The sequence below is a fragment of the Chenopodium quinoa genome, unplaced genomic scaffold, assembly GCF_001683475.1.
Source record: "Chenopodium quinoa cultivar QQ74 unplaced genomic scaffold, ASM168347v1, whole genome shotgun sequence".
Taxonomy (NCBI): domain Eukaryota; kingdom Viridiplantae; phylum Streptophyta; class Magnoliopsida; order Caryophyllales; family Amaranthaceae; genus Chenopodium; species Chenopodium quinoa.
This window is the reverse complement of record NW_018744828.1, coordinates 504,153-530,357: the sequence shown is the minus strand read 5'-3', so window position 1 is coordinate 530,357 and position 26,205 is coordinate 504,153. Positions and strand designations below refer to the sequence as shown.

Below are 26,205 nucleotides of genomic sequence, written 5' to 3'. Positions count from 1 at the left end.
CTGTTTTGGGAATTACAATTATTAATTTAGGTGGTTGGAAAGTTAAATTACATTTGAAAATTGAATTTGAAAATTTCAGAAATCATTTTAAAATTTTGAATGAAAATTTAAGAGGCCCATTATATTAAGATGTCTTTCTAACCAATGAGAGAGGAGTGTGCAAGATCCTTTTACACACTGAGTGTGAATGTAGTGCCTCCCCAATAGTTAACGTCTAGCCAAAATACTTTTGAGCAATTGTCATAATTGCCCTTACTTTTCCAAACATTATCCTTAGATAACACAAGATTTGTTTTGAGCAAGTAGCCAAGTACTAGTAAGGCCCTGTTCTTTTAAGCTTCTAGGCAGAGTAGAGCAGGGGTCAACAGAGCAGATTTCAGCAGAGCAGAGCAGATTTCAGCATTATTTTTATTAATATTAATACAACTACTATTATTAATTTATTATTATTATTATTATTATTATTATTATTATTACTATTTAATTTAACTACTATTACTATCATTATCGCATTGTACTACCATTATTACTACTGCTACTACTGCTGCTACTGCTGCTGCTACTACTGCTACTTTATTATAATTTTTAAATATTAATTATTATGCACTTTAATTATTAAGTATTATTAATTATTGGTTCATTAATATTATTAATTGATATTAACCTAGAGCAGAGCAGAGCAGATTTCAGCAGAGCAAATTTCAGTAGAGCAAATTTCAGTAGAGCAGGGCCAAACAGAGCAAAACAGCTCTAAAGATTAGGGCCTAAGAGCAGTAACTATATTTCCCGGGAAAGAACTCAAAAACCAGAAATCCCCCCCAAAGAAAGCATGGAAATGAGAGCAAAAGAAGACATCCAAGTATCAGAAGACATAACACCACCATTACCACCTTTAGCTTTCTCTCTCTACAACTCTTCTCTCTCCTCTCACTGCTCCTCCTGCTCCCTTCCTCTCTCCACCACCACCAATACCACCGCAACCTTCATCAACTACTGCTCTAATGGCGGCTGCTCCTCCACCATTGACGCATCTCTCCACTACTCCTCCGCCGAACACCACCTTCTCTCTCTCCTCCACTCCAACCCTTCTCTCTTCCCTCACTCCGACTCCTCCGACCTCCGACTCTCTCTCCGCCTCCTCCACCTCCTCCCTTCTCACTCCCACTCTCTCTCTCCTCGCCTCCTCGGTGTCCTCACTAATCGAGATCAATTTCGGGATTCAGCTAGGGTTAGGGTTGGAGCTAGGGTTATGGCCATGGCGCGGGCAATCAGGGATAAAGGAGACTCCGATTTTGATAGTTGTGAGTTGGAGGAGGCTGTTTTGTGTTTGGTGATTACTAATGCTGTTGAAATTCATTTTAATGGTGTTAGGGTTGGAATTGGGGTTTATGATTGCCGCTTCTCTTGGATTAATCATAGCTGTTCTCCAAATTCTTGTTTTCGGTTTGTTCCGATTTTGGATGATGATTCTTTGGTGTCGTCCACGGCAATGCGGATTTCCCCTTGTGGTGATGCAGCTAATGTATTTGTTTTTCGTCTTTTGAATTTGTTTTTGTCTTAGTGTTGCTTCATTTTTTCTGGGATCTAATTATAGTGTTGTTTTGTGTATTTTTATGTAGATGGAAGGTAGAGGTGGTAGTACTGATAATTTGGCTAAAGGTTAGTTTTTTTTAATGAAAAAGGTTTTGCATTTGGTAATTGAGTTTATTGTAGAAAGTAAGATTGATTTTGTTGATTTGAATGAGATGTAGGAGTTGGGAATTATGGTCCAAGAATAATTGTTAGAAGTATTAAGGGAATTCAAAGAGGAGAGGAGGTGACGATTACATATACCGATTTGTTGAAGCCTACGGTACCCTTCTAATGTTATTGATGATTACCTCTTCCTTCTTATATTATGTTGCATTTTTTTGGAGTGAAAGTATATGCATTGGTGTGACGGATGAGTGGATGACAATATCATGTTTTGGTGATGTTGAAGATCTTAGTTTAGCCTTGTGGATAAATTAGTGGTACTTTCAAGCTGGTAGTGTTGATTATGCCAAATACGGGAGTTAATAATGTATAAATACCGTATTTGGCATTGTAATCATAGAATAATAGAATAACAAAACTTTTTAAAGGCTAATATACTGTTTATCCAGCTTCAATACTGGATAAATTTAGGGTGAAAAGTTGCAAAATGGCATTGAAGAGCATGAGGCAAAATTGTTGTATAATTGAATATTATATGCAGAAGAGCTCAACAGAGTGATTAAAGTCAAAGAGATTGTCTACAGTTATTTAAAAAAAGAGGAATTCTAACTATGAGAATTGGTTTATATTTTGTATTCAAAGATTTATTTCTAATATCTTTGTGGTATTCTCTTAGGAGTGCTCTAATTATGTTTTAAGGGAATGTCATAAACAATGTGGGTTGCATTTTTCTTTTGCAATATATTTTTAGTCCATCTAGATGTTGTATTGGATGGTCTGGCAAAGAGTGTAGGGAAGTTATTGTGAAGCGGATCCTGGATGGGATGAACAGTTTCATGATATTGGAAATGCTGAAAGACTTAATTTTAGGTTTTTGAACAAATGTATAACGTGATAATCACGACATCACAGACATGTTAATTGGTCCGAGTGACTTGTGATTTTATGCATAGCTAGGAAGACTTATGCAATGAACTTGGTACAAAAAATGCAGGGAAAATAGGCATTTGTTAAATTGATGAAGCAAGAGGTAGAAAGAAGATATAGAGGCATCATTATGTGCAGCATATATCTTAGTAAGGTATGTTGGTATCAGGGGTCAGAGGGGGTAGGTTCATGGGTTTCTTTAACAAACTATATGGACAAGTAAAGGGCTGTTATATTATAGACGCCCTCATTTATTTGGAAGAGTTCTAAAAAAATAGGTTGGTTTTATTCATGCATGGAAAGGATTAAGGGAATAACTGTAGTAGAGAAGCAAGAATAATTTGACTGTGGCAAAGGAGCTTTCTATGTTTTGTGCATCATTATGCTATTTTTAAGATACATTATAAAGAAAATTACTTCCCAGTATCCTCTAGGTCTGAGCTGTAATCATGGATCCGAAACAGGACATTATATTTTATCAATCAGCAAAGGCAGGAAGCTGGTATAGTGTTTTGGTGAAAGTGTCAAATTATTTGATGAGCATGATTAGGAATTTGGGATTCGAACAAAGTATCCTTTTTACATGGCAGTAAAATTACTAATCAAAGTGCGTATGAGTTCTGATTTTGTGAGTAGTAATTTCATATTTTGGGTTAAGAGAGTATTTTCTGGTACAATCTTATAGTGAGATTACTAATCCCTGCTGCGGCAGCTGTACAAAGATGTTATGAACCATCTACAAATATGATTATATGAACACAAGCACAGAAATACTAAGAGTATTTTTGCTTAATATGCATAAATCGTTTGTTAAATTTAGTCCTAATATGCCGGAGGATTTTCGTGACCATCTTTCTAACTGTTTGAGATTGCGCTCTGAATCCCGGCTCGGATCTTATTTGGGGCTCCCGGTTGATCAGGGGCGAAGTAAATGCTCGGAGTTTAATTTTCTTTTAGATAAAGTGGTTTTGCGGGTTTTGCGTCTTTGCATCTCTCTTCCGCTGCAAAATTGGTTGTAATTAACTCGGTGTTAGTAGCTTCGTGTAAACACATTTTATCGATTTTTAAAGTTCCTGAGACTATTTGCTCCAAGATAGATAACTTGTTAGCTAGGTTTTGGTGGAAATCTTCTTCTTCAAGTCGAGGGATGGCTATCAAATCTTCTGCTTTGCTGCATCTCCCAAAGGGATTGGGAGGTTTGGGAATTCGTAGTGTTGCTCCTTTCAACTCTGCTTTGCTAGCTAAGCAAAGCTGGCGTCTTATTCAGTTGCTGGTTTTCTCGTCTGTTGTTTGCAAAATATCCTTCTTTGAGGAATAGGGAGGCTGCTTTGGTTTCTCATCCATCTTGGGGTTGTAGGGGTCTGCTTTATGGTTTTTCGATGTTATCTAGAGGTTTAGTTTGGAAGGTCAGTTCAGGTTCTAGAGTCCGGATTCTAGAGGATTCTTGGGTTCTGGGTGGGCCGGTCCAATTTAAGGACCAGCCATCGGAGGCAGCTATGCCGTCTCTTGTTTCTTCTCTATTTGATTCGCGTTCTTACGCGTGGGATACTTTGGTTCTTCACAACCTGTTTGATTCTCATTCTGCGATGAGGATTCTGTCTTTGGATCGTCCGGGGCGTCTAGTGGACGATTTTGTTTATTGGAAATTCACTAGGGACAGTGTATTTTCTACAAAATCAGCTTATGCCCTTCAATGCCAGTCTAGCATTTCTGGTTGTTGTCTTCCTTGTGGCGGAAATTTTGGAGGTTACCTATTCTGCCTCGTTGGAAATGTTTTGGTTGGAAGTTGTTACAGGACGCTCTTCCGTTGTCTGCACTCCTATCTTCTCGTGGTTGTCCAGTTGATCCAATTTGTGCTTTTTGCCACACTCAATTGGAGGTGACGGCACACACTTTCAGGGACTCTCCGTCTGTTCGTCCGTTCCTTGGGTGTTTTCTCAGTCTTCACCTTTTGGGGTTTGGTTGGCTGATTCTATTTCTCGTTATTCTTCGGCTGGTTCTGAAAACAAGGTTATGGCTTTATTTGCTATTCTCTGGGCTATTTGGCGGTACAATTGAGAATATGGCTAAGGAATGGTATTATCGGTGTGTTCAGAAGAACTCTTCGATTTCTCGTTCGGCTGTTGGTTCGGGTTTGTCGGCTGTCCCGTGGCTTTGCTTGCAGGGGTAACCTAATGTTTTCCCAACACCTTGCTTGATTGTGGATGGGGCTTGGGATAGTTCTACCTATAGAGCAGGCAGGCTTGGGTTATTCGTGACCTTTGTTCATTGGAGGTCCTAGGTGGTGGGAGTCGGGCTTTTATGGCGAGTTCTGCTTTACATTCTGAGTTAATGGGGAGTTCAGTTTGCACCGCGCAAGGGTTTCTTGAAGATCTGGATTCATACGGATTGTGCTGCTGTCATTTCGTTTCTCTCGTCTCGAGGGTCTTTAGACATTTCAGTTTGGTGGCTCATTCAAGACTTGCGTGACGCTGTTCGTTCCCTGTTGGTGTGTCAGACTCGGCTCACTGGTTGGCTGGGTGTGGTCGTCATAGGCAATTGCTGTATTTTCAGTATTAGTTTTTTTTTCCTTAGCTCTTTTGTCAAAAAAAAAAAAAAAAAAAACAAACTTCTGGTTACAGATTTCCAACATTGGAGGCTTTAGGACACCACTCTCATTACCCAATTTCTGCACACATAAGCTGCCTATTTCCTGCCCCCCCCCCCCCCCCCCCGCCCTTTTTATATGTAGATAATTCACTCCACAAAAGCCAAGTCACCAAGGATCCTACCTACCCAACAGCTATCCCATTAGTCATTTGTCCTGTTGCTCTGCTAACTGCTGCTCCACTAGTGTTCTTCTTCAAGGCCGTGCTTTCCCCTCCTCATGTAAGTTATCCAGTCATGAGTAATCCCATGGTTTGTTACAAAAGAACCCTCCCCCCCCCCCCTCTCTCTCTCTCTCTCTCTCTCTCTCTCTCTCTCTCCACATGTGATGATTGTTACTCCGTACTAAATACTCAAATTGCTACTACCACATGAAAAAATCCATTTCATCATGTTGAACAATTCGGCATGCTTAAAACTAAAGTTGCTGGTAGATATAGCTGCCTTATTTTGACTTACAAGCAATTTTACTAGCTGACATATTACGACTGACTCTTCAGGAATCTCTAACCAAAGAGGTTATGGACAAAAACCATGTGAATGTATTTTATGAGGGAGAAAGCACGACAAGTAATAAGCAAATTTGAGATGTAAAATTCGTATTTTGTCGTGTTATCTTTTATTTTTGTTGGTTATGTTGATTCCTGGTATTGTTCTCTAAAAATTATTAGAACACAGCTTCTCCCTAATATTCTTTAGATCTTTGCAAATCTGTGCTATAATTTGTTTTCTATCAATTTTGTAGGCGCTGAGGCAATCAGAGTTGTTGCTGGAATACAAATTTGTGTGTAGTTGTAAACGGTGTAGCGCAGTACCTCAAGATTATGTTGATCATGCTCTGCAGGTAGGTCTTTTTTCAAGAAGCACTTTTATTTTCTAAAGTTGCTGCTACAATTTGCATAAAACTTGCATGGCTTTGTTGAGTTTGTTCTGTTATGCTTAACGATGAGCATGTCATTTTGTACTGGTTCTAGAAATTTAAGGTTGCTAAATCAGAGAGGTAACATATGTATGGCATGGTTGACCTCGGCGATTAAATCACCGGTACACAAAATGTTATACGTATATTATCTCTGCATATCTCAAATATTACCCGAAATGCTATACAAGTAGTCCTATCATTAAGGATTCCTTACGATTCTTATATGTAGTATACATTTCCTTTTCAGTAACCTTTTTAACTACATTTAATTTGTCTCATACATCGTTGTAATATTGTATTACGTGATTTACAAGACAAGCTCCTAAAAATATTTGTTTGTCCAAGTTATCATCTCATTAATAACATGCATGTGTACAATGAGTCTAAATTCACCTTCGCGAGCACAGACATGTTAACCTAGATTATGGATAAGGATTGACCAGGTGCAAAGCCATGGATCAGATTTTTAAGTTGTATAATTCAATGATACATGGATTCATTGGGTGATTCAGAAATTTATTATGAGTTCATAACATGGATCTTTAAAATCCTACTAATTGCCTACAGCGATAATTGTGAAAGAAAACTATTATGTGAAAGGTCAGATTAATAAAAAGCGACCTTGTTTATGGGGTGAAAATTATAAGACCTGTTGAGTACTCTCATGAAAGTAGGTATTCAAATCCTTTAGTTTTGAGAGTTTTCATGACATTATAAAATTACACCTTGTTTTGAAGGTGATTGAGAGAGATAATAATCAGAGAAAAGAAATTATTTAAAAAAGGAGCTGGTAGTAAAGAATTAAGGAGAAGGAAAATGAAAGGATGGAGACTTACTTCACATCTAGTTGGAAAAGAATGCTGACAAGCAGCTTGGCCTACCATTGATGAGTAATAAGATGGTGGATTAATGCTTCACCTCAAACCAATGCTTTAGTGTCTTGATTGAAGGTTTGTGTATTTGGCTTTCAATCGACAGATCTAGGGTTTTTGTTTTATAACATTAGCTATGAAATTATTTCTAAATTAAGGCCCATTTCAATGGAAGTTGATTGGTGAGAGGACTAAGGGTCATTAAACCCTTTTAGGGTCCAACACATCTAGGTTGTGCGTCATTTAGGATGTTGCAGGACATGCAATATGGCTCTATTTAGACATATTTAAGTGTGATAGTCTTGGTCTTATTAAATATAGATGATGTAAGCACCTTAACAGTGCTTGGTATTGCAAGTGTTTCATTTGTCTAAAGAAGAATAAATACTTGTTTCTAGGAGCATGGAGCATCCGGAAACATGAGTGCTTATGTATCTACTTCTTCTGTCTTTCATATTATTTCTACTTTTTGTCGGCCCTTACGCATTATATATTGTATGGTCTCTTACATAAAATCCCTTGTCTCTGTTGTGAGAAGATATTTCTTCGCATCACTTGTTTTTGTCTACTTTGGTCTAGCCCCAAAAGTAAGCAAACGATGTTGGAACTAATAAATTATATATATTGGTATTTATCTATCTTGATCATCTATCACTGAGGATTAGATCCAGGGGGGGGTGTGATCATCTATCACTGAGGATTAGATCCAGGGGAGAGGGGGGGGGGTGGGTGTGATCATCAAGGACAGAGTATGTACTATGTAGCCATTGGATTAGTGAGTGGTAAAAAGTCAACACTAGTATGGAAGAATCTCAACATAATTAGTTGAAGAACAAGTCTGAGACTGTTAGACTGTTAGAATAATAGGATGAAAGTGGATAAGCAGAAACCCAAGTGGAACTTAGAACAGTTTTACCAAGACTTGGTTTGGTAATGGGCAATAGGAAACCTGAGCAATTTGAGGAGTGACCCATAAGCACTAGTAAAAGTAACAACTACAAGTAGAACTGTAGAAGTCAACTTTCACGGTACAATTTGGTATTAAGAAGATAGTATGCTAGGTTGCGTCTGGATGACTACCCCTTTGGTGAAATATGAGTGGAATAACTGGTCTTATGGAGTTCCAAAGGAAATGGGTAAATGAGTTACAAAGGATGGACAAAATAGTAAACACCCCCCCCCCCTCTAAATTGGTTGTAATTTCGAACTGGGTGCTTTTCACCACAAAAATAGAAACAAATGACAAAGGGATTAGTGGTTTATTTGTTTTATTCGTTTCATTTTGTAATGGATTTTTAAATCTATGAAGGGGATGAGTTGGTTTTGATATGGTGAAGATGCCAAAAATTTGATTCAGTCTAACAAATGGTGCAAGTTGAGTTCTATAATTTGATTTATGGGTCAAACTCCATGCATTAATTTCTAATATTTAAGGATTAGTAAAACAAGACGACATTTAGGGATGGAGAGAGCATGTAAGTACGTAAAATTTGTATGCTGGATGTACCATTAGAAATGAATTGAAGATGAAAATAGAAAATCCATACTTTATAATCAAGCATTAATCATTAAAAGCTGCTGTAAGGAGTATGAGGCATAAGCATGGTTATAAACATAAGCCGATCAGATGCAAGAGTTGTTTGGTGTAGTACCTCTGTACCTGGATTGTCTGTAGTCAATCAATTAAATAATTAATTCAGTCATATATAGTTGGATGTTTCATAACTTTTCTGATCGAAGTGCTGGTGTTTTACCAAATACGCATGTAAGTAGTTTGTTTGGATTTCTCTAATGTAGTGCTATAATTTGCCTCTACAATTGATTGTACTGCCTTACTTTTGGACTGGGTTGCATCTCCTTGGTTTCCCATTGCAGCTTTGTCTTTGCCAAATTTCCTTCATTTAAAAGCAATCATGCTTACCAATCATGATTAAAACATGTCTTACTTTTTCAGGAGATGTTTTGTGCCAATTTTACCAGAGGTTGCTCAAAAACTCTGGACAATGATTATAAGGATCAAGTGGTTGAATTGTTGAGTGATATGTTGGATAGTACTATAGAGGAGTATATGGAGGTAGGTGATCCTGTATCATGCTGTGAGAAGCTTGAAGGACTCTTTTCTGAAGGCCTGTTAAATCAACATTTGGGGCAAGCTAAAGGAGATGTTGCTATAGATGTCAAGTTGTCTCCCTTTCATTATCTCTCTTTGAACGCATACACTACATTGATTTCTACATACAACATGCGTGCTAATTTTAGTGGCGAAATGGACCACTTGAGCATTGACATGAGCAGAACTAGGGCAGCATACAGCTTGCTGCTTGCTGGTGCAACACACCATCTTTTTCTGTCTGAGCCATCTTTGATTGCTTCTGCTGCAACTTTCTGGATAGATGCTGGACAGTCCTTACTATCTATTGGCTGTCCATTTTGGAGTTCTTTTGCAAATGGCAAGTTGCGAAATCTTCCAGATGCTCCTGAAGTTAATTGCCCTGGCTGTTCCTTGATGGATAACTTTAAGTCCCACTACATTTTTACTCAAACTCAAAATAAGTATTTTGATAACACAACTCAAGTGTTTCACAAATGTACATCAATTATCACTCCAAAGGTTTGGAGCTTCTTAATTCAAGGTTGCAAAAACTTGAAAGATGTTAAAGATCCCATTGATTTCAGCTGGATTCAAGTTAAGAGGACTTTTGAGTATACTTGGTCACAGCAAGCTGAGTTCAACTCATGTCATGGAAGTGAGAATGGAGATCTTAGCAAATGTGTATCGGGCGACGAGTCCATAGATGTAAGGACAGCTACCTATCAACTAGGTGTGCATTGTTTGTTGTATGGTGGCTTTTTGTCAAGCATTTGCTATGGTCATTCATATAACACTCAATTGATACGAAATGTGATTTATATATGATCATTTGATTTCAAAGCCAGTTATACGTATGACTACAGTGGAATACATTGAGCATTTTTGGAAAGTTGATTGAGATTACAAGAACACTTCAGTCATGATTCCAAACATTGTACCCAATTTTTTGGTTGAATCGACAATATGCTTTGACATAGGCCAGCCAAAGCAAATCACATTCGAGAATCTTTTTGTTGGAGCTTTAGACTAAATTTTTTGTTCAGTTATTATTCGAATTCGATTCCTCATTTGGATCAAATTGAATAATGAGACAATCTTCATTGTGTCATACTATTTCAAGTCAGGGATTGGCGGATGCATGACACATTTGACACGTGGCCTGGGGAATTACTAGAACATTGAGCCGATGTTGGTCAAATACTCCTTTGTGCCTTTGTCATCTTTTATAAGGATTTGGCATAATTCATACAGAGATTCTATATGTTAACTGTCAAGTAAAATCAGGGATTCAGGGCAGGAATGATCAAATTCAGAACTTCAAAGGAGCTGTGGATTTGTGTGGTTTCTGTGAGGTACAATCTACTGCATATGCTTTCACTTATGATAACGGTCTGCAAAAGTGTGCTAACTTCATGGTGAGTGTGTATGTGTAGTGTGTTGGGATGACCCATAGGGTGGATATTATGCTCTATTGTGCTGTCCTCTAGCTGTAGCAAACTAGCAATTTGGGAAGCTGGTGTCTGTTAGAGGTCTTTCAGGAATTAGAGTAGGTGTTACATTGGGCCGTTAGGGGAGCTTGTTGCAAGGGTGTTAGAGAGCATGATTGGCACACCCCCTCCGCTACTGCTGCTTATAATAAGCTTATTGTTGACATGATCTCAACAAAACCTTCTTTGCAACTACCTGTTATTCAGCAGTTCTGCAGTGCTGGTCTGCCCCACCTGTGGGTAGAGTCAAGGGTAACGTTAATGGTTATTTACTCAGCTCAGTTGGAGTGAATATTGGTGTCGTACTCCAGGATGGTAGCGAGGCAGCTCTGTGTGCTTAGTGTGCAAATTTGAGAAGCCAAGACAGTCTTGGTGAGCATTAAACTAGCAGATGAGTTTGGTTATCAAGTAGTGAAGTACTGGTAAAAGCAATCAACAACTGAGAAGCTGAAATTGCTCATTCCATCTTATGTATGATGTTCATTTTGATATGCTTAGTTATCTTGGATTTTTGTAAGATGGAAGGGCAATATAGTTGCCTATGAGTTAGCTTGTATATTTTCGTGGGAGATAGGTAGATGACTAGATGGTACTCCGTAGTTGTTTAAGGATTTTCCCACGTCGGTTTGTGTTCTTTTATCATATGATGTGCTAATAAGTATGAATAATTTTTGTCCTAGGAAGGCTTCTTTTGTATATAAACAATATTGAATCCAATATTAGTAAATAATTTAAGATCGAAATTTGTACAAACAATGCAAAAGTTAATTGTTAAAAGTTTTACAAAATAGCTGTGAAATAAACTAGTAGTACTAGTAATAATGTTACTGAAAAAAGCAATTGTAATTGGGCCTCTTTGTATGTGTTGTAATTCTGTAAATATTTTTTAAGCTATCACACTGTTAAATTGGCCGGGCTGTCATTTTGTATTGTGCTAACATGATGTATTACAAGTTAAAAGTTTATACTACTATGCACTTTTTTCGCTCTATAAATATTGAAACATTTTTTTATTTGCATTGTTGCAATATAAGGAGAACGGATGAAGTGTATTTTTAGTCTGATTAAAACTATGGAAGTTAATATGATAAAACCATAATACTAGACAAGTTTGAATTATATAAGATATATCGATAAATAATTATAATTTTTTTTTGAAAGAATAAATAATCATAATTTTATTAGTTATTATGTAAATTTCTACTCCGTATCTATTCAAATAAAATAATTTAGTTGGAACAAACATAAAAGATGTAAAGAGCGCAGTTTCTAAAAGTTGGGCAAAAAGCATTATAATAATCACAAAAACTACCGACGTTTTTTTTTTTTTTTTAAAATGAAAATGACTTTTATGAATATGTCCTACATTGCCTCTATTTTAAGACTTCATATGTAAGTCCACTTTAACTTTTAGTGGTTTATTGTGAAGCACAAGTTCCTGATCCACCCAACAAAAGAAGATATTTCAAATATCTGGTATCTTGATTCTAGAAGCTCTCTTATTACCATTTGTAAACAAATTAGTAAAAGAGAAGTTAGTTGGGTGAGTAAATGACGAAATAGACGTTGATACGCATTGATTTTGTTTTGTGGGTCATAGGGATATCCGTTTAGCACAATAGCATCCTAAACTTGTACTCCTGTGTTGTGCTCATCTTTCATAAAAAAAGCCTATATGACTTGTTTGGTTCTAGTCCATGTATAAAGTTTAGTATTCTGAAATGACAAAAATACCCCTCTATAAACTAATCCACCATTAATCATTACAAAGTACGTATTTATCACTGATCTGTCTAATTATTACGGATTTGCCACATGAAAGTACAACTATATACAACACACCAAAATACTGACTGGATAACCCATGACCGATCGAGTAACCTTGGCCAAGTGACTCATGACCGAATAACCTATAATCGGCAGAGTAACCCCTAATCAAATAACATAGAAAGTACACTGTATCTACTTTCACTCTTTAAAAATACCATTCGCTAACTTAAGCATAGGAGAGGTTTTCCCGAGGCACACCCCCAAGGGAGCTAACCTTCTCTGTCTTGCAGGCCGATCCCTCAGACGTCAATGCAAGAAGAAGCTCTCAGACATACCTTTGCAAGGTAGAGCTCTCAGAATTTAGGACAATTGGACATAGACTCGAGACATCTTGATATACCTAAAAAAACCCAACACACTCAGGAGAATTTTGTTATTAGAAACCTGGCTAATTGGCTACAGATAGAACTGTTCGACAAGTTGTGTCGTGTTATCATTCCCCTTTAATTATAATTTGGTCGACATACATTATCAGTTGATACATTTGTTTACCTATGATGCCGAGTTCATGCCAACTTTTGAAATTGATATCCCTACATAACCTATCAACATGTCTCTCATATCATATCGGCTTTGTAACAAACTATTGTCGGACTAAGCCAAATTTGTGTTGTGCCTAGTGCTGTCAAATTTCAAACCGAAACTGTTTAACTGCCTGAAACAACCGACCTAAATGAGAACTAAACCGATTAAAAACTGTTTTTTAGAAACCAAAAATGACCCGAACTGATGTAAATGACCCGAAACCGAACCGATCTGAATAACGTTACACCGTATAAGAACCGAACCAGTTCTAAGCCGAACTGAAATCAAACCGAACCGAAAAAGAACCGAACTGTTTCTAACCCGAAACCGCTTTCAACCCGAAACCGTTTGAACCAAGATAAAAACTGTTTACACTGAACCGTTAACAACCCACGACCCGTTAGCACCGAACTGTATATAAACCGAACCGCTTGCAAAGCAAATCCAAATGGTTAGCAAGTACTATCAAATTTCAAACCAAAACCATTTAACTGCCCGAATTCAAACGACTCGATAAACAATCGATTTTTTGAAACCGAAAACCGACCCAAACTGTTATTTAGTAAAATCGAAATGGAACCGATTCAAATAACGTTAAACCTTAGAAGAACCGAACCAGTTATAAACTGAACCAAACCAATTATAAATTGAACCGAAAAAAAAAACCGAACTAGTTATAAACTAAATCGAAAAAAGCGAACTGTTTCCAACCCGAAACTGTTTTAACCGGGATAAAAACCGTTTACATTGAACCGTTAACAAACCGCAACCCGTCTGCAGCGAACCGTTTACTACCCGGACTGTTTACAACCCGAACCGAATAAAAATCGCTCAAGTATAAACCGAAACCGGATCGAACCGATAACTATTTAAACCGAACTGAAACCGACCTTCGAGACACTTAAACCGATTTCAAACCGACCCGATTTAATACCGAACCGATTTCAAACCGAAATGAACTCGAACTGTCAAACCGTTTTGACAGTGCTAGTTGTGCCTAATCGGCCCTTGTACCAACCCGACCCACGCAAAACTTTAATCATGAATATGATATTTTGGAGTGCCTTCACGTCCATAGACGTGGCATCACGCCTCTACTTTCAACTGAATTGTTGAGTTCCCTACCACTTGAGAAAGCCAGTATTCATGCAGTTTGACAGTTTCTTTATTTATTTAATTTGGAAGATACAGTTGACAGTTAAGAAATTATGAGTTTATGACCAACAATTGTATATGCCGTATTTGTAACAGTAATACAGGTGGATCCACGGGTTTGGACAATGGAGAGATAGATTAGCTATTTAGCTTAGCAACTGATTAGACTTTTATTAGTTTTGTAATACATGTGACAATACAAAATCTTTTTTTTTTTTTTAATAATTTTTTTTTAATAATTTTTTTTTTTTTTAAAAAAGAAAAATTTAAGGGATCCATATATATAACATATACAAGCATATCTTAATCAATGTAACTTAATTATATTTTGTCTTTTTTAAAATTTGAAAGTATGATATGGATATAGACTTCACTCGTCAAGGATACAATTTGATCTCTTCATAATAAAGTTAGAGCTTTGATTAAATGATGAGTAATGATCCACCTAGATGGGAGAAAGGCAACCATGGAGGCCCATAGTTTGGACATTGTACCATAGTTGTTTTTTTTTTGTTTTTTTTTTTTTTTCAAAGAATTTTAGAAAAGGATATGTTTAGTTTACATAACTTGATCTAATTGTTAACATGCATTATTATTACTTTGCATAACTTTACTATTAGATCATGTATGAATAAGAGCATAATGTCTGATCCATGTACCCTATGCTTCAAAATAAGATTTTTGTAGGCAAGCAATAGGTAAGAACCACGCACTTTTGGCATTTGTGCTTTCAATGCGCAAATATGCCAAAGTCAATTTTACTTGGTTACTTAATTCACAATTAAACCGCAAACTGTGATTGTGGTACTTGACTAAAAACCCCCAGTGATTATTGCGGTTCTACACTGAGAACCGCTAATTGTCAAAAAAGGTAATATAGGTCATGTTTGGCAAAAGTAATGGTAACGGGTAGTTTTTAGCGATCAAGTAGCGGGTACCTATTAAGGTAGCGAGTAGCGGTCAATTAGTAGTAACCTAGTGGGTAGAGGTTAGCTGTCAAGGTAACGGTTGATAGTATGAATGTTTGGAAACGTAGCGGTTGCAATACCAAAATATATCAAAATTGATATAATAATTGTTTTAAAAGTAATAAAAAATTGTCAAACGTTACCCGCTACTTCTAAACACTACTATTTTTAACGTTTGAGAAAAGTTACCTAAACGCTACCTCTATCGCTAGCCGCTACTAGAATCGCTACCTTACCAAACACTCTCAAATTTTTTTTGGTAGTGTTTTGACTAGTCAAAACGCTAACTGTTACCTCAAACGCTACTACCAAACAGGGCCTTAATATAGGGGAGTTTTGTTTGAGAGGTTAGGGGAAAAAAGTTTAACACAAAAATTTAACTGATAACTTATTGGTAATATCTAGCTGAAAGAAGGTTAAGAGTGAATTTTGAACCCAAAATGTTTTGAACCCAAAAGGATAATTTTGAAGAAATTATGAGTGAGTGTTAAAGGATTAATTCAACTATAAACTTAAGCTAATGGTTGAGGCTCAACAATATATTAACTCTATCACATCATATCATACGAGAGCTTGATGGGCTTGAAGTGTAGATATTACACTTTCAAAGGAGGGGCAAATGAGATTGAATCTATTACCTCTTTGTCACATTGACTTCTAATACTACATAAAAGTTTCAATTAAACTAAAATTTAAGCTAATAATTAAGGCTCAAGAATATATTATACACTTTATTATGATGTATACTACATATCAATTACGCTTATTGCTAACAGTTAACAACTAATAGTTATCTCTACATCTACATTTTGTCGAACAACGCCTAGAAAGCATAAGATTCGGAATATAGAATCATAAAAAAAAAATAAAAATAAAACCTAGCATCAATTTATAAATTTGTTAACCTATATAAATGACATGTTAAACTAGCTAATACAATCAGTTAAATACATAACGAGTAACCAATTGGTTGTTGGTGTAGTGGTGATTGAGACTACACTTGGTAGGGAGGACTCGTGTTCGATCCCCCGCAACAACAATCGGGAGGGGAGTGGAACCTAACCACCTAGAACTGATCCCCGAATCCAAATTAGCCCAAAGGGTGAAGCAGGTGGAACACACAAAAAAAAAAAAAAAAAAAAAATACATAACGAGTACATCAAACAGCTAACAGCTAACCTCAAAGAAGGAGATACAATTTGGATAATGCTAAACACATGTGAACAAACTACCTTTAACTCTCTAAGAATACAATGACGTTGCATGTCCATATCAAAATCCTAAATTCACAATTAATATTGTAAGATGTAACTTAAGTCATGTAACGCACAAGATAGTACTATTACAAAGTTGTACCAATTACAATTTGCTTTGTGAAAGATCAGATGTTTGCCGACAGTGGGCCACTCACCAAAGTTCCACGAGATTGGGTAATACCACCGTCCAATTATGTCTTTTATTTGTGTTAAATAGATTTGACAAAAAAATTAAAGTTATACCAAAATTAAACAGTTTATGCCCTTAGAAATTTAGTTTGTTTTGCCCTTAAAATTATCTTATTTTAGGTCTTCCGATATAAAAGCATAGGATTATAAGAAACCTCGTGTCACATTTTCCTTGTTTCATCGCTACTTTTTTTTTATGTAAGACCGTTATTATTGTTATTATTGAAGAGATAATGTATCCTTCAAGGCTAGCTACAATTATAAAACTTAGACAATTAATGCATGATTCATGCTGACTAATTTACTTCTCCCACACGATAATTTGATAGCTATTCCAAAAGATCGAAAAAAGAAAATTACTATGTTTTTGTAAAAGATGAATATATATATTGATCAGACCTCTACTAAAAGTTACGGAGTATGTTGTTAGAATATGTCTTGAATCAATTTAATCCTCGTTAAATGATTATCACATGAGTCATATCATGTGGACTAATATGTCTATTTTTCTATTCCCTGCGCTTTTGTTTAATTTAATCACTTTTCTATAATCTGTACAATTATCAAGATCAATAGCGCTCTCCATCCTCTCACTTGTATGGGATATAATTAACCGTAAGAGATATGCTATGTAATTAATTAATATGGAAAATATTACTCATATTTCAATATTGATTACATAACATATACAAGTATTAGCTAAAACTAACTTTTCGTTAGTGAATCACATAAAATACTTGTTTCTTGATTTTCATTAACATTTTATTAATTTCTTGAATAACAACGTGTCACTGAAGCCCTACTCTAATAGGGTTGGATCGTCCATAAGAGCGAGGGGGTGTTTTGAGGCCACAAAAATAAAATTTTGATGATATCATACATTATTTTGAATAACCAAAATATTTCATGTATATAATCATTGAAAACTACTTGTTACTAACAATAACGAATTACAACTAATTAACCACCATTGGATTCATTGTATAGTGTAGACTATATATCAATATTTCATCTTTATATTTGGCCAAATTTACAAGATGGACAACTCAAGAGCATAAAATTAAAGGAGTAAAATTCAATCAAATATCCACATCCATTGGTAGTGTACTAGTGTATACTTGGCTAAAGATAAGGGGTACACTTGGCTGTGAATAGGAACGTACCAAACTAGCTTAATCTTATATGATAGCAATTGCCCCATTAGCTTAAACTTTACGACCGTTGATAAATCGTTTCAAATGATGGAGATTGTCGACGAAAGATATGCTTCATGAGTTCATGAATTGTCTATGGTCCCTGTTCCGATCTAGTTCACACAATAGGTGGCAAACAAATCGGTTAAATACATAGAATTAATCACTGTCTCAAATTAATTACAACATTAAATGAAATATAAAATATATATAATTCGCAGTATAAATATTAAAGACTTTAGGTGATATAGATGAGACACGTAGTGAGTTTGGAAAGTCGTACACGAAGCATAGTGGTTCGACGTAGCTAGATGCTTCTTAATTTGCAATTAAAAAAAAATCTTTTTTTTTTTAAAAAAAGGCCTTATGTACGTGAGTTATAGTGAATGTGAATGTTGGGTCCGAGACATAGCTCACTATACCAGCTACAGTGAATTAATCCGTTGAGTTCGGGTATGTTCTTATTGACTGAAATGAGCTGAACTAAACTGAATATTTTATGAAAGAAGGAAATTAGGAGCTGAACTGAACTGAACTTAATCTGATGAGAACAGACCGCCCTTCATGTGAAATTTTTGTCAAGTATCCTTGTTTGTATACTGTACTTATTAGTTTAAAATTTAGTATTAACGTTCAACTCAACATAACACACTCTGAAATTTGTGACTTATTAAGCTCCAAAATTTGTTCAAGTATTAGTTCAATTTCCCTAGCTAACATATCTCTAACACGTTATGATAATATTGAAAAATAACTTGTTAACATAACGTGTTAGAGATATGAGATATTGGAAAATATGTCTGATATATTTTCTGATATATCATATATGTAACATAACGTCTATTCGTTAGTTATTAAGCCAATTTCATTACTTTTTTTTTTTATAATTGAACATTTATTTTTCATAAATTATACTCTGTATATGTGCTTTAGACTTTTGAAATTATAAAAATTAACTAGGCCAAAAAAAAAGTCCAATAATTTTTAGATATAATGTGCTAAATATATTAAGTAATATCTAAACATCGTGATTTTATTAATTAAAATAAATAGTCTTTTTGTAACTACACAAATACAATAAACGAGTAATTCATGAACGACTTTGTACAATTGTACCTTTATTATTGTTAAAACTCATTTCCTAATCAAGTTTCAAAACTTTTTCAGGTTAACTTTTAAATCCTGGATTCTTTTTATAAATGAACATAAAAGAGCTTTAGATAAGCTTGCACTTATTTAATTGAATAGTTCATTGATTGTCTTAACTCATTTTTTTTTTTTTATTTATTTTTTTTTTTTTGGTTGATGAGTTTAAAGCTTTAAACCCCACTAAAATATTAAGGTTGTCTATATATGCTAGATAATCTTACAGTTGGAATGTTGGATAGATGAAAGAAAAAAACACAGTCTCAAAGTTTTTATTATTTGACGAGTCAATACACCTTTCCAAAACAACAAATCAAAAATTAAAAATTTAGTTAAAAAGAAGAAAAAGAAATAACTTGTCATTGTCGTCATTAAATCGTGAAACCATCATACGTACTATTTGGCAACACAATAATTCTCTACGTTCAAACTTGCCAAATATACGAACGTAGTATTGACGTGGTATTTCCGTAGTATTATACGTAGATTTTCTACTCATCAACTTACTATAAATAGCTCCTTAAACTTGATCATACACATCATTCAACCAAACAACAAATTATACACTCAAAATATATACCAAACCCTAGTAATTAAGCTCAGTGATAGTACATCCTTAAAATTTACTACACTTCAATTCCCTATCAACTCTTTTAGACAAAATGGAAAGAGGTGGTTATGGTTCCGAAAACACCGGCTATGGTGCCACTGAAGGCAACCGCTATGGCTCTGGAGGCTATGGTGAAACTGAGACAGAAGGCAACCGTTATGGCTCTGGTGGTGGTGGTGGCGGCTATGGTGAGTCAGAAGGCAACCGCTATGGCTCTGGTGGTGGTGGTGGTGGCTATGGTGGTGAGACAGAAGGCAACCGCTATGGTTCCTCAGACTACAACACTGGTACCGGTGGTGTTGGTGGTGGTGGGTATGGGTCCACTGAGGGTAACCGGTATGAATCCGACAACACCACCGGTGGTGAGTATGGTGGTGAGACGAAAAAGTATGAAGAGGAAGGTGGCTACAAAAATAGTGATGAGATGAGTAGTGAAGAGCCAGCTAGGGATTATGATAAGGAAGAGAAGAAACATAAGCATCTTGAACAACTTGGTGGCCTTGGTGCTGTTGCTTCCGGTGCTTATGCTATGGTAATTTTTTTTTTTTTTTTTACTTTTTCTACAATAATTTCTTTTGGGTTAATATCTTCAATTTAAATGTTATAAATAGATTATGGTGTGTACATTAAGGTCCCGTTCAACTCACCTCCATAAAAATAATATTTAGTAAAAGGAAATTTTGTCAATAAATACCAATTAAAGCACGTGTTTTGAAAACAACTACTTATTAATTTTTTTTAGAAGAACTAGCACAAAAATATAAAAAGTTTAACTAGCACTACCACTTTAACAATTTTGGCTAAAATCTCCGGTATTTGGGTCTCACTTTTTATCACTTTTTACTTTTATGAAGGGTAATTTAGATAATTTTGATTATGATTTTATGAGGTAAAGGTAAAAAGTAGAAACTACATGCCGAATATTCTAGTTGGAATTATTAAAGTGGTAGTGCTACTTAAACTTTTTACAACTTTGTAGTAGTTCTTTTAATTTATTTTTTTAATTTATTAACTCTTATATCATCAATTCATCATGATCAAAACAATGATCAAATTAATATTCATATTTATGAGGTAAAATTAAAAGCTGTCTTATTATGTTATCATTTTAACTAAATATATGCTTCCCTATTATCATGTGATGATTAGTAGTTAAAAAATGATTATTGATGCACAAATTAATTATTGTTATATTTGTTTTGGATGAAAATCATAGTATGAGAAGCACCAAGCAAAGAAGGACCCAGAGAATGCACACAAGCACAGGATAGCTGAAGAAGTGGCAGCTGTTGGGGCGGTCGCGTCCGGGGGTTTTGCTTTCCATGAGCATCACGAGAAGAAGGGTGTTAAGGAGGATCGAGAGGAGGCCGAAGAGGCGGAGGGCAAGGAAAAGAAGCACCATTTCTTCTAATTTTAATCAACCCCTTTAAAGTTTAATATACTATGCTTTTTTTTTTTTTTTTTTTTTAAATGTTTTAATTTTCCCTTAAAAACAAAACAAAAAAAAAAATGGTTTTTATTTTGGTACTCTTTTTATTGTATTGTCATGGGGAAAATTAAAACACTTATGTTGTTAATTGGTGTTTAAGTGATAAGCCTCATGTTATTATCTTAATTAGTTACAATATTATTTGTTGTAATTAAGTTCGTGAATGATAAATATTATTTGTTGTAATTAAGTTCGTGAATGATATGTTTGGCTTGTATCTTTAGTTACTTATCACCAAACAGGTTATATCTGGTTGATTGTAATTAGTGATGTGTTAATAATAATATTATTATTATTACTTGTAGTATTTATTATTGAAAGTTACTTGTGGGACATAGTTTTTTTTTTTTTTTTTTTTTTTAAAAAAATATTTTTATATAGATGTATAATTGTATATTTGTATGTTTAATTAAATGATTGTATTTGACAATTTCACTATTTTTTGTGGGACATGTACCGATAGACTCGTAAGAAGTAACTCTTAATTTATACTCTTTAAATATTTTCAATAATAATAATCTACTTTCATGCTACAATAATTACCCAATATATCCGAATTTTATAGCTTAAAGTTCGTTGTTCACATGATTTTGTGTAGTAATTCATTGAAGACTTTGCCAAAACATAATTAAAGCCACGAGTTCTTGATATTTTTGTTACTTTTACTTTTTCTTTTTTCATTTTTTTTTTGGGTCTCGTGACATGATAACAAACTTAACAATTCTACTTCATGTAAGTTTAACATCTCTACTCCCATTTATGTGGTGATTTTACTTTTAAATTTTAATTTTCACAAACAAAAGTGCCAAAATTCTCAATAATGACCAAGGTCCAAAGTACTAGCATTCTAGCATAATCAAATAGAAGAATGATTGACAAGTATGATTTTACACAATTGCTCTATATTTAATAATTAGTCAATTTTTATTAGTTATTGAAAATGATCTTTATTTTAAGGGATCTTCATTAATCATGGAACATTGTTCCTAACTTCCAATCACTTAATTTAACTTGCTAGCTCTATCTATACTCCAAACTACAATAATTTCTTTTTTTGGAATTATTCTTACCAATCTTTTAAATTTGCAATCAACAAAATATTTGATTGATAAATTAAAAACCTATTAAGAGTAAACCCTAAACAGTTACCAATTACTTGTATAATTTTAGTATGGAAAACATCAAGATAAGGATATTTAATCCAAGAAAACAGCTATCCAATCCATTTTTATTACATTTAGATATTTCAAATTAGATATTCAAATTTTCAAGATTGAACTTTCCTTAATATAAATATGTTTAGTTATACATCAAATAGTTAGAATCGAATCAGATTAGATCAGATCTGATATTTGTAAGGCCATCATGCATGGCTATAATAGTTAGGGAAAAACTGAAAAATGGCCTTAAGGTACACAACTTAATTGAGGACCTTAGAAAATAAGTTTAATATTTAATTAATTAGTAGGGACTCAGGCCACAAATATTGTACCCGACTACTGGGAGCCAATGGTCCCTTGGATCGGACCCCATACAAATTAAATTAGAGCGAGGTGCACAGAGCACTAATAATAGTCTACTACTATTCGTCAATACTATATTTTCTTGTATAGATAATACCACCTTTTGTATTTTACTCGGTAGTTGATACTTTTTTTTTAACACTTCTTGCTAATGCATAATTTTAACGATTAATATCTAAATATTAACATTGTAAATTTAAATAATTAAAATAAAAAGTCATATGACTATGTTTTATCATAGTTATAACTCATAAAATCTAGTCAAATTGTTGTTTGTGAATAATGCAGAAGTTAAATTGTCAACTTAAAAAAAAAGGAGGAAGTTAAGTATAAAATGAGATCGAAAAGTTGATAATGCGGAATAAAATAGTAGCCTGAAACAGACCACCAATTAACTAATAAGGCAATAATTTATATCAAATGATGCAAAAGAATGTAATAATTAATAATTAAACAATCATATAATATATATAAATTACAACACATAATCAATCAAATAAAATTATAACATGAATTATACAAATGACCATATAATTAAAATAGATATATATACTATATGTAATATGTGTGTTCATAAGCTAGGGCTTTTAATTTGATATAACTAGTGTTTATGCTGATGGTGCTTGTGTTTCTTAAGTTCTTCCTTGGCTTCCTTCTTCTTGTGATGTTCATGGAATGAAAATCCAGCAGCCCCAACTGCAACCGCGGCGGCAACCCCTTCTTTCACCTTGTGCTTGTGGGCATGCTCCATATCTTTTTTAGCTTGACGCTTCTCATGCTATACATATATTTAAAGGGCAACACAGTACATTAATTTCTATAAAATAATACAAGTAATATTTCATTTATCCAACATAGGTAATATTTGTTGTAATGAAAAGATTTTTAAAAAAATAAAAAATAAAAAATAATACAGTTTGAAGGTTGATAAAATTATGGAAAATTAATAGCAGTTTAATATCTTACAGAAATCAAATATTCCGGGTGATAAAAAGGGTTATTATTATGTATAATCTATCTATATATTATTATATTATACTAAAAGACAAGCGCCTCAATGTGAGGATGACAAATGTCACTCTCTCATTGGCTTATCTTAAGTATTAAATATATCTATATAATTACTGTTTACATATTCAAACATAGTTATTTTTGTTAAACTTCAAACAATAAAAGCAAGTTTCTATACATGTATAAGATTTTCATGATTTCCTAACATAAATATTGATTTAAATTTTTTATAATAAATATATACTTTTCAATACTACAAATAATCCATAAAGTCTTTCCAATCTTTATTTATAGTCAAGTTAAAGAATAATAACTAATTTGAAGCAATATGATTAAAGTGGCATAATTAAGGAAACAAATATTTCGTATTTTGAAAGGCTAATATTATTATTTTTTTATGAAAATTAAATAAAATCGATAAGAATTTAGTTTGACGTCAATTATGAAATCAATACAAACATTTAAAAAAAATCAGATGTACAATAAAAAATTGTGCACCTATTATAAAAGCTACCATGTAATGAATGAAAGTTATTTATGCTTTATTGATAAAAGTTACCCAAAATAGTCTACAAGTTATTCTAAATTCAATTCAAGTAATCGGATGAATACAAAAGTTTTTGATAAAGATACAAAATAGTGTAAAAATTACTTTTATCGTTTGTTGTACTCCTTAACAAATACTGAATGCTGAGCCGAAATGTTGTCTTGGAAAAAAATACATAATCGTGAACATAAATTTAATTTTGATCGGCCTTTCATTTTCTATACAATGTGTTTTACAATGACCTTTTGTTTTTCTTGCATAAAAAAAAATGAACCAATAACCAATCAAAACAAGAAAAATAAAAGTTAAATTGAATTAGACATTTGACGGAAAAGGGATAGATATAAAATGTATTATAACTATTACTCGTGTTTTAAATTGTAATATTCGTATTAACAATGCTATTACTTATGAATTTTTTTTGGAAAAACTAACATTTTATTAACATTATTTGCATGTAATCATTAAATGTGTTGGATGTTGTGTAGCTATGCAATGTCCAAAACTTTAGTTGAGCGACTTTGATTTAGTGATTGTACGGGAAAAAGATATTGACTTCGATCTTGAAACCTAATAGTCTAATAAATTCTAAATAGAAAAATTAAAACAAAAGGAAATAAAAATAGTAAATGGCTTTAAATATTGAAATAAACATAACCTTTTAAATCAATTTAGCGAATTCAAGAGACAATTTTAAGGCTTTTAAAATTAAATGGGGGAAAATATATGTAAAAAGAACATTTTTAGATATATAAATGTCCATGCACTATTATAAGAGTTTTGTTAACCATTTTATAATTAAGTAAAACTTAGTAATATATACTCCGTATATTTTACTTATATAAAATTATCAGTATCCATACCTATATACAAAGAATTTGTGTTGTATACTATATTTAATCAGTTGTTGGTTATATATATGACTATTTAATATATAGTTTTTGGCACAATGCTTAACTTAGGAAAATATATGGTTATTATTGTGTCTATAGATTTAATGAGTGCGACGGGTAAATAAAAAATGTATATATTAGATTGATTGTAGCTACTGATGTGGATGGTATGATAAGAAAATTTTAGTTTTTTCTCAACGGGAGATATAAATAAATTAGTCCACTTCTTATATAGCTATGTGGTGTATTATTCAATTATTTTTCAATTAATAAAATAACATTATAAAAAATTAAAAGAAATTCAAATAACATAAAATACTATTCAAATAACGTTCCTTTAATGTTCTCAAAAAAAATAACGTTCCTTTAATTTTTTTTTATTGACCATTAGTAACCAAGTCCTTTAATAGTAAATGAATTACCTTTGTTTTTATTTTTATTTTTCCTACGGGTTTAATAGTTTGATTTATAAACCGTGCTTCGCACGGGCAATATGCTAGTTTACATATATAAGTGAAGCGAATGTCATTAAAACAAATTATTAGATGTAGTCTTTAGGTATATCTTATATAAATGAGCAAGCCTAACTATAAAAACCAGATTATATTGATCACCAAAAAAAAAATATTGAATTTAACTTAATATAATTATGTAGCTAACAATTATTGCTCATTGGCAAATAGATAGCGACACTTACTAGGGCATAAGCACCAACGGCAATGGTAGTAGCTTGGCCGAGATGTTGAAGGTGTTTATGGTGCTTCATTTCCTTCTTCGGGTCTTTAGGTGCCTCCTCCTTGTGATTGTTGTGACGGTGGAGACCAGTCATGTTGCGAATAACAAGTTGTTCGTAGAGTAAAGATGGATTGAGAAGTTGAAAGATATAAAGATCGAGTTTAATTTGTTACGATTTTAAATGAGAAACAATTATATCTATGTACAATTTTTGTGATCTATATATAGGAAAGAAATATTCATTTTCTTCTCAGCTAAGTATACATTTACGTGTGATATAAAGATGTAAATTCAACAAATTTGGAAGCTAATATAATACTTGACGCGTTGAAAATTACGTACGTAAATGTTCATGTTTAAGAAACTACCATGCACCTTCACATGCATAGACAACATTATCCTTAAGTTTTTGTAGAATAATTTTTTTTTTGTTTTTTTTTTTGACGGGAAGTTTTTGTAGAATAATTAAATGACGTAATTGGTCATCAAATTGT

General features: G+C 33.6%; 3 protein-coding genes across 3 annotated transcripts; 2 read left to right on the top strand and 1 right to left on the bottom strand.

Moving 5' to 3' along the window:
- The first annotated feature begins 744 nt into the window (after nt 1–744).
- LOC110704269 (protein SET DOMAIN GROUP 41-like) lies at nt 745–11,518 on the top strand. The gene is made up of 5 exons (XM_021882063.1): nt 745–1,522; nt 1,620–1,659; nt 1,752–1,852; nt 6,014–6,112; nt 9,017–11,518. The coding sequence occupies exons 1-5, from the start codon at nt 830–832 to the stop codon at nt 9,977–9,979; spliced, it is 1,896 nt and encodes a 631-aa protein (XP_021737755.1). The 5' UTR covers nt 745–829; the 3' UTR covers nt 9,980–11,518.
- A 7,913-nt stretch (nt 11,519–19,431) lies between these two features.
- LOC110704261 (probable peroxisomal membrane protein PEX13) lies at nt 19,432–21,309 on the top strand. The gene is made up of 2 exons (XM_021882057.1): nt 19,432–20,045; nt 20,730–21,309. The coding sequence occupies exons 1-2, from the start codon at nt 19,566–19,568 to the stop codon at nt 20,922–20,924; spliced, it is 675 nt and encodes a 224-aa protein (XP_021737749.1). The 5' UTR covers nt 19,432–19,565; the 3' UTR covers nt 20,925–21,309.
- Nucleotides 21,310–23,011: 1,702 nt separating this feature from the next.
- On the bottom strand, nt 23,012–25,979 carry LOC110704265 (abscisic stress-ripening protein 1-like). Its single transcript, XM_021882061.1, has 2 exons — nt 25,674–25,979; nt 23,012–23,303 (listed from the first exon to the last, which is right to left on the bottom strand). The coding sequence occupies exons 1-2, from the start codon at nt 25,803–25,805 to the stop codon at nt 23,127–23,129; spliced, it is 309 nt and encodes a 102-aa protein (XP_021737753.1). The 5' UTR covers nt 25,806–25,979; the 3' UTR covers nt 23,012–23,126.
- Between the last annotated feature and the right edge of the window lie 226 nt (nt 25,980–26,205).

Excerpts from the sequence above, each read along its gene's own strand:
- LOC110704269 (XM_021882063.1), top strand. The coding sequence starts at position 830 with ATGGAAATGAGAGCAAAAGAAGACATCCAAGTATCAGAAGACATAACA. Across the intron at positions 1,660-1,751 it reads TACTGATAATTTGGCTAAAG|GAGTTGGGAATTATGGTCCA; the intron begins GTTAGTTTTTTT and ends AATGAGATGTAG. Across the intron at positions 6,113-9,016 it reads ATGTTGATCATGCTCTGCAG|GAGATGTTTTGTGCCAATTT; the intron begins GTAGGTCTTTTT and ends TTACTTTTTCAG.
- LOC110704261 (XM_021882057.1), top strand. The coding sequence starts at position 19,566 with ATGGAAAGAGGTGGTTATGGTTCCGAAAACACCGGCTATGGTGCCACT. Across the intron at positions 20,046-20,729 it reads CTTCCGGTGCTTATGCTATG|TATGAGAAGCACCAAGCAAA; the intron begins GTAATTTTTTTT and ends TGAAAATCATAG.
- LOC110704265 (XM_021882061.1), bottom strand. The coding sequence starts at position 25,805 with ATGACTGGTCTCCACCGTCACAACAATCACAAGGAGGAGGCACCTAAA. Across the intron at positions 23,304-25,673 it reads CCGTTGGTGCTTATGCCCTA|CATGAGAAGCGTCAAGCTAA; the intron begins GTAAGTGTCGCT and ends ATATATGTATAG.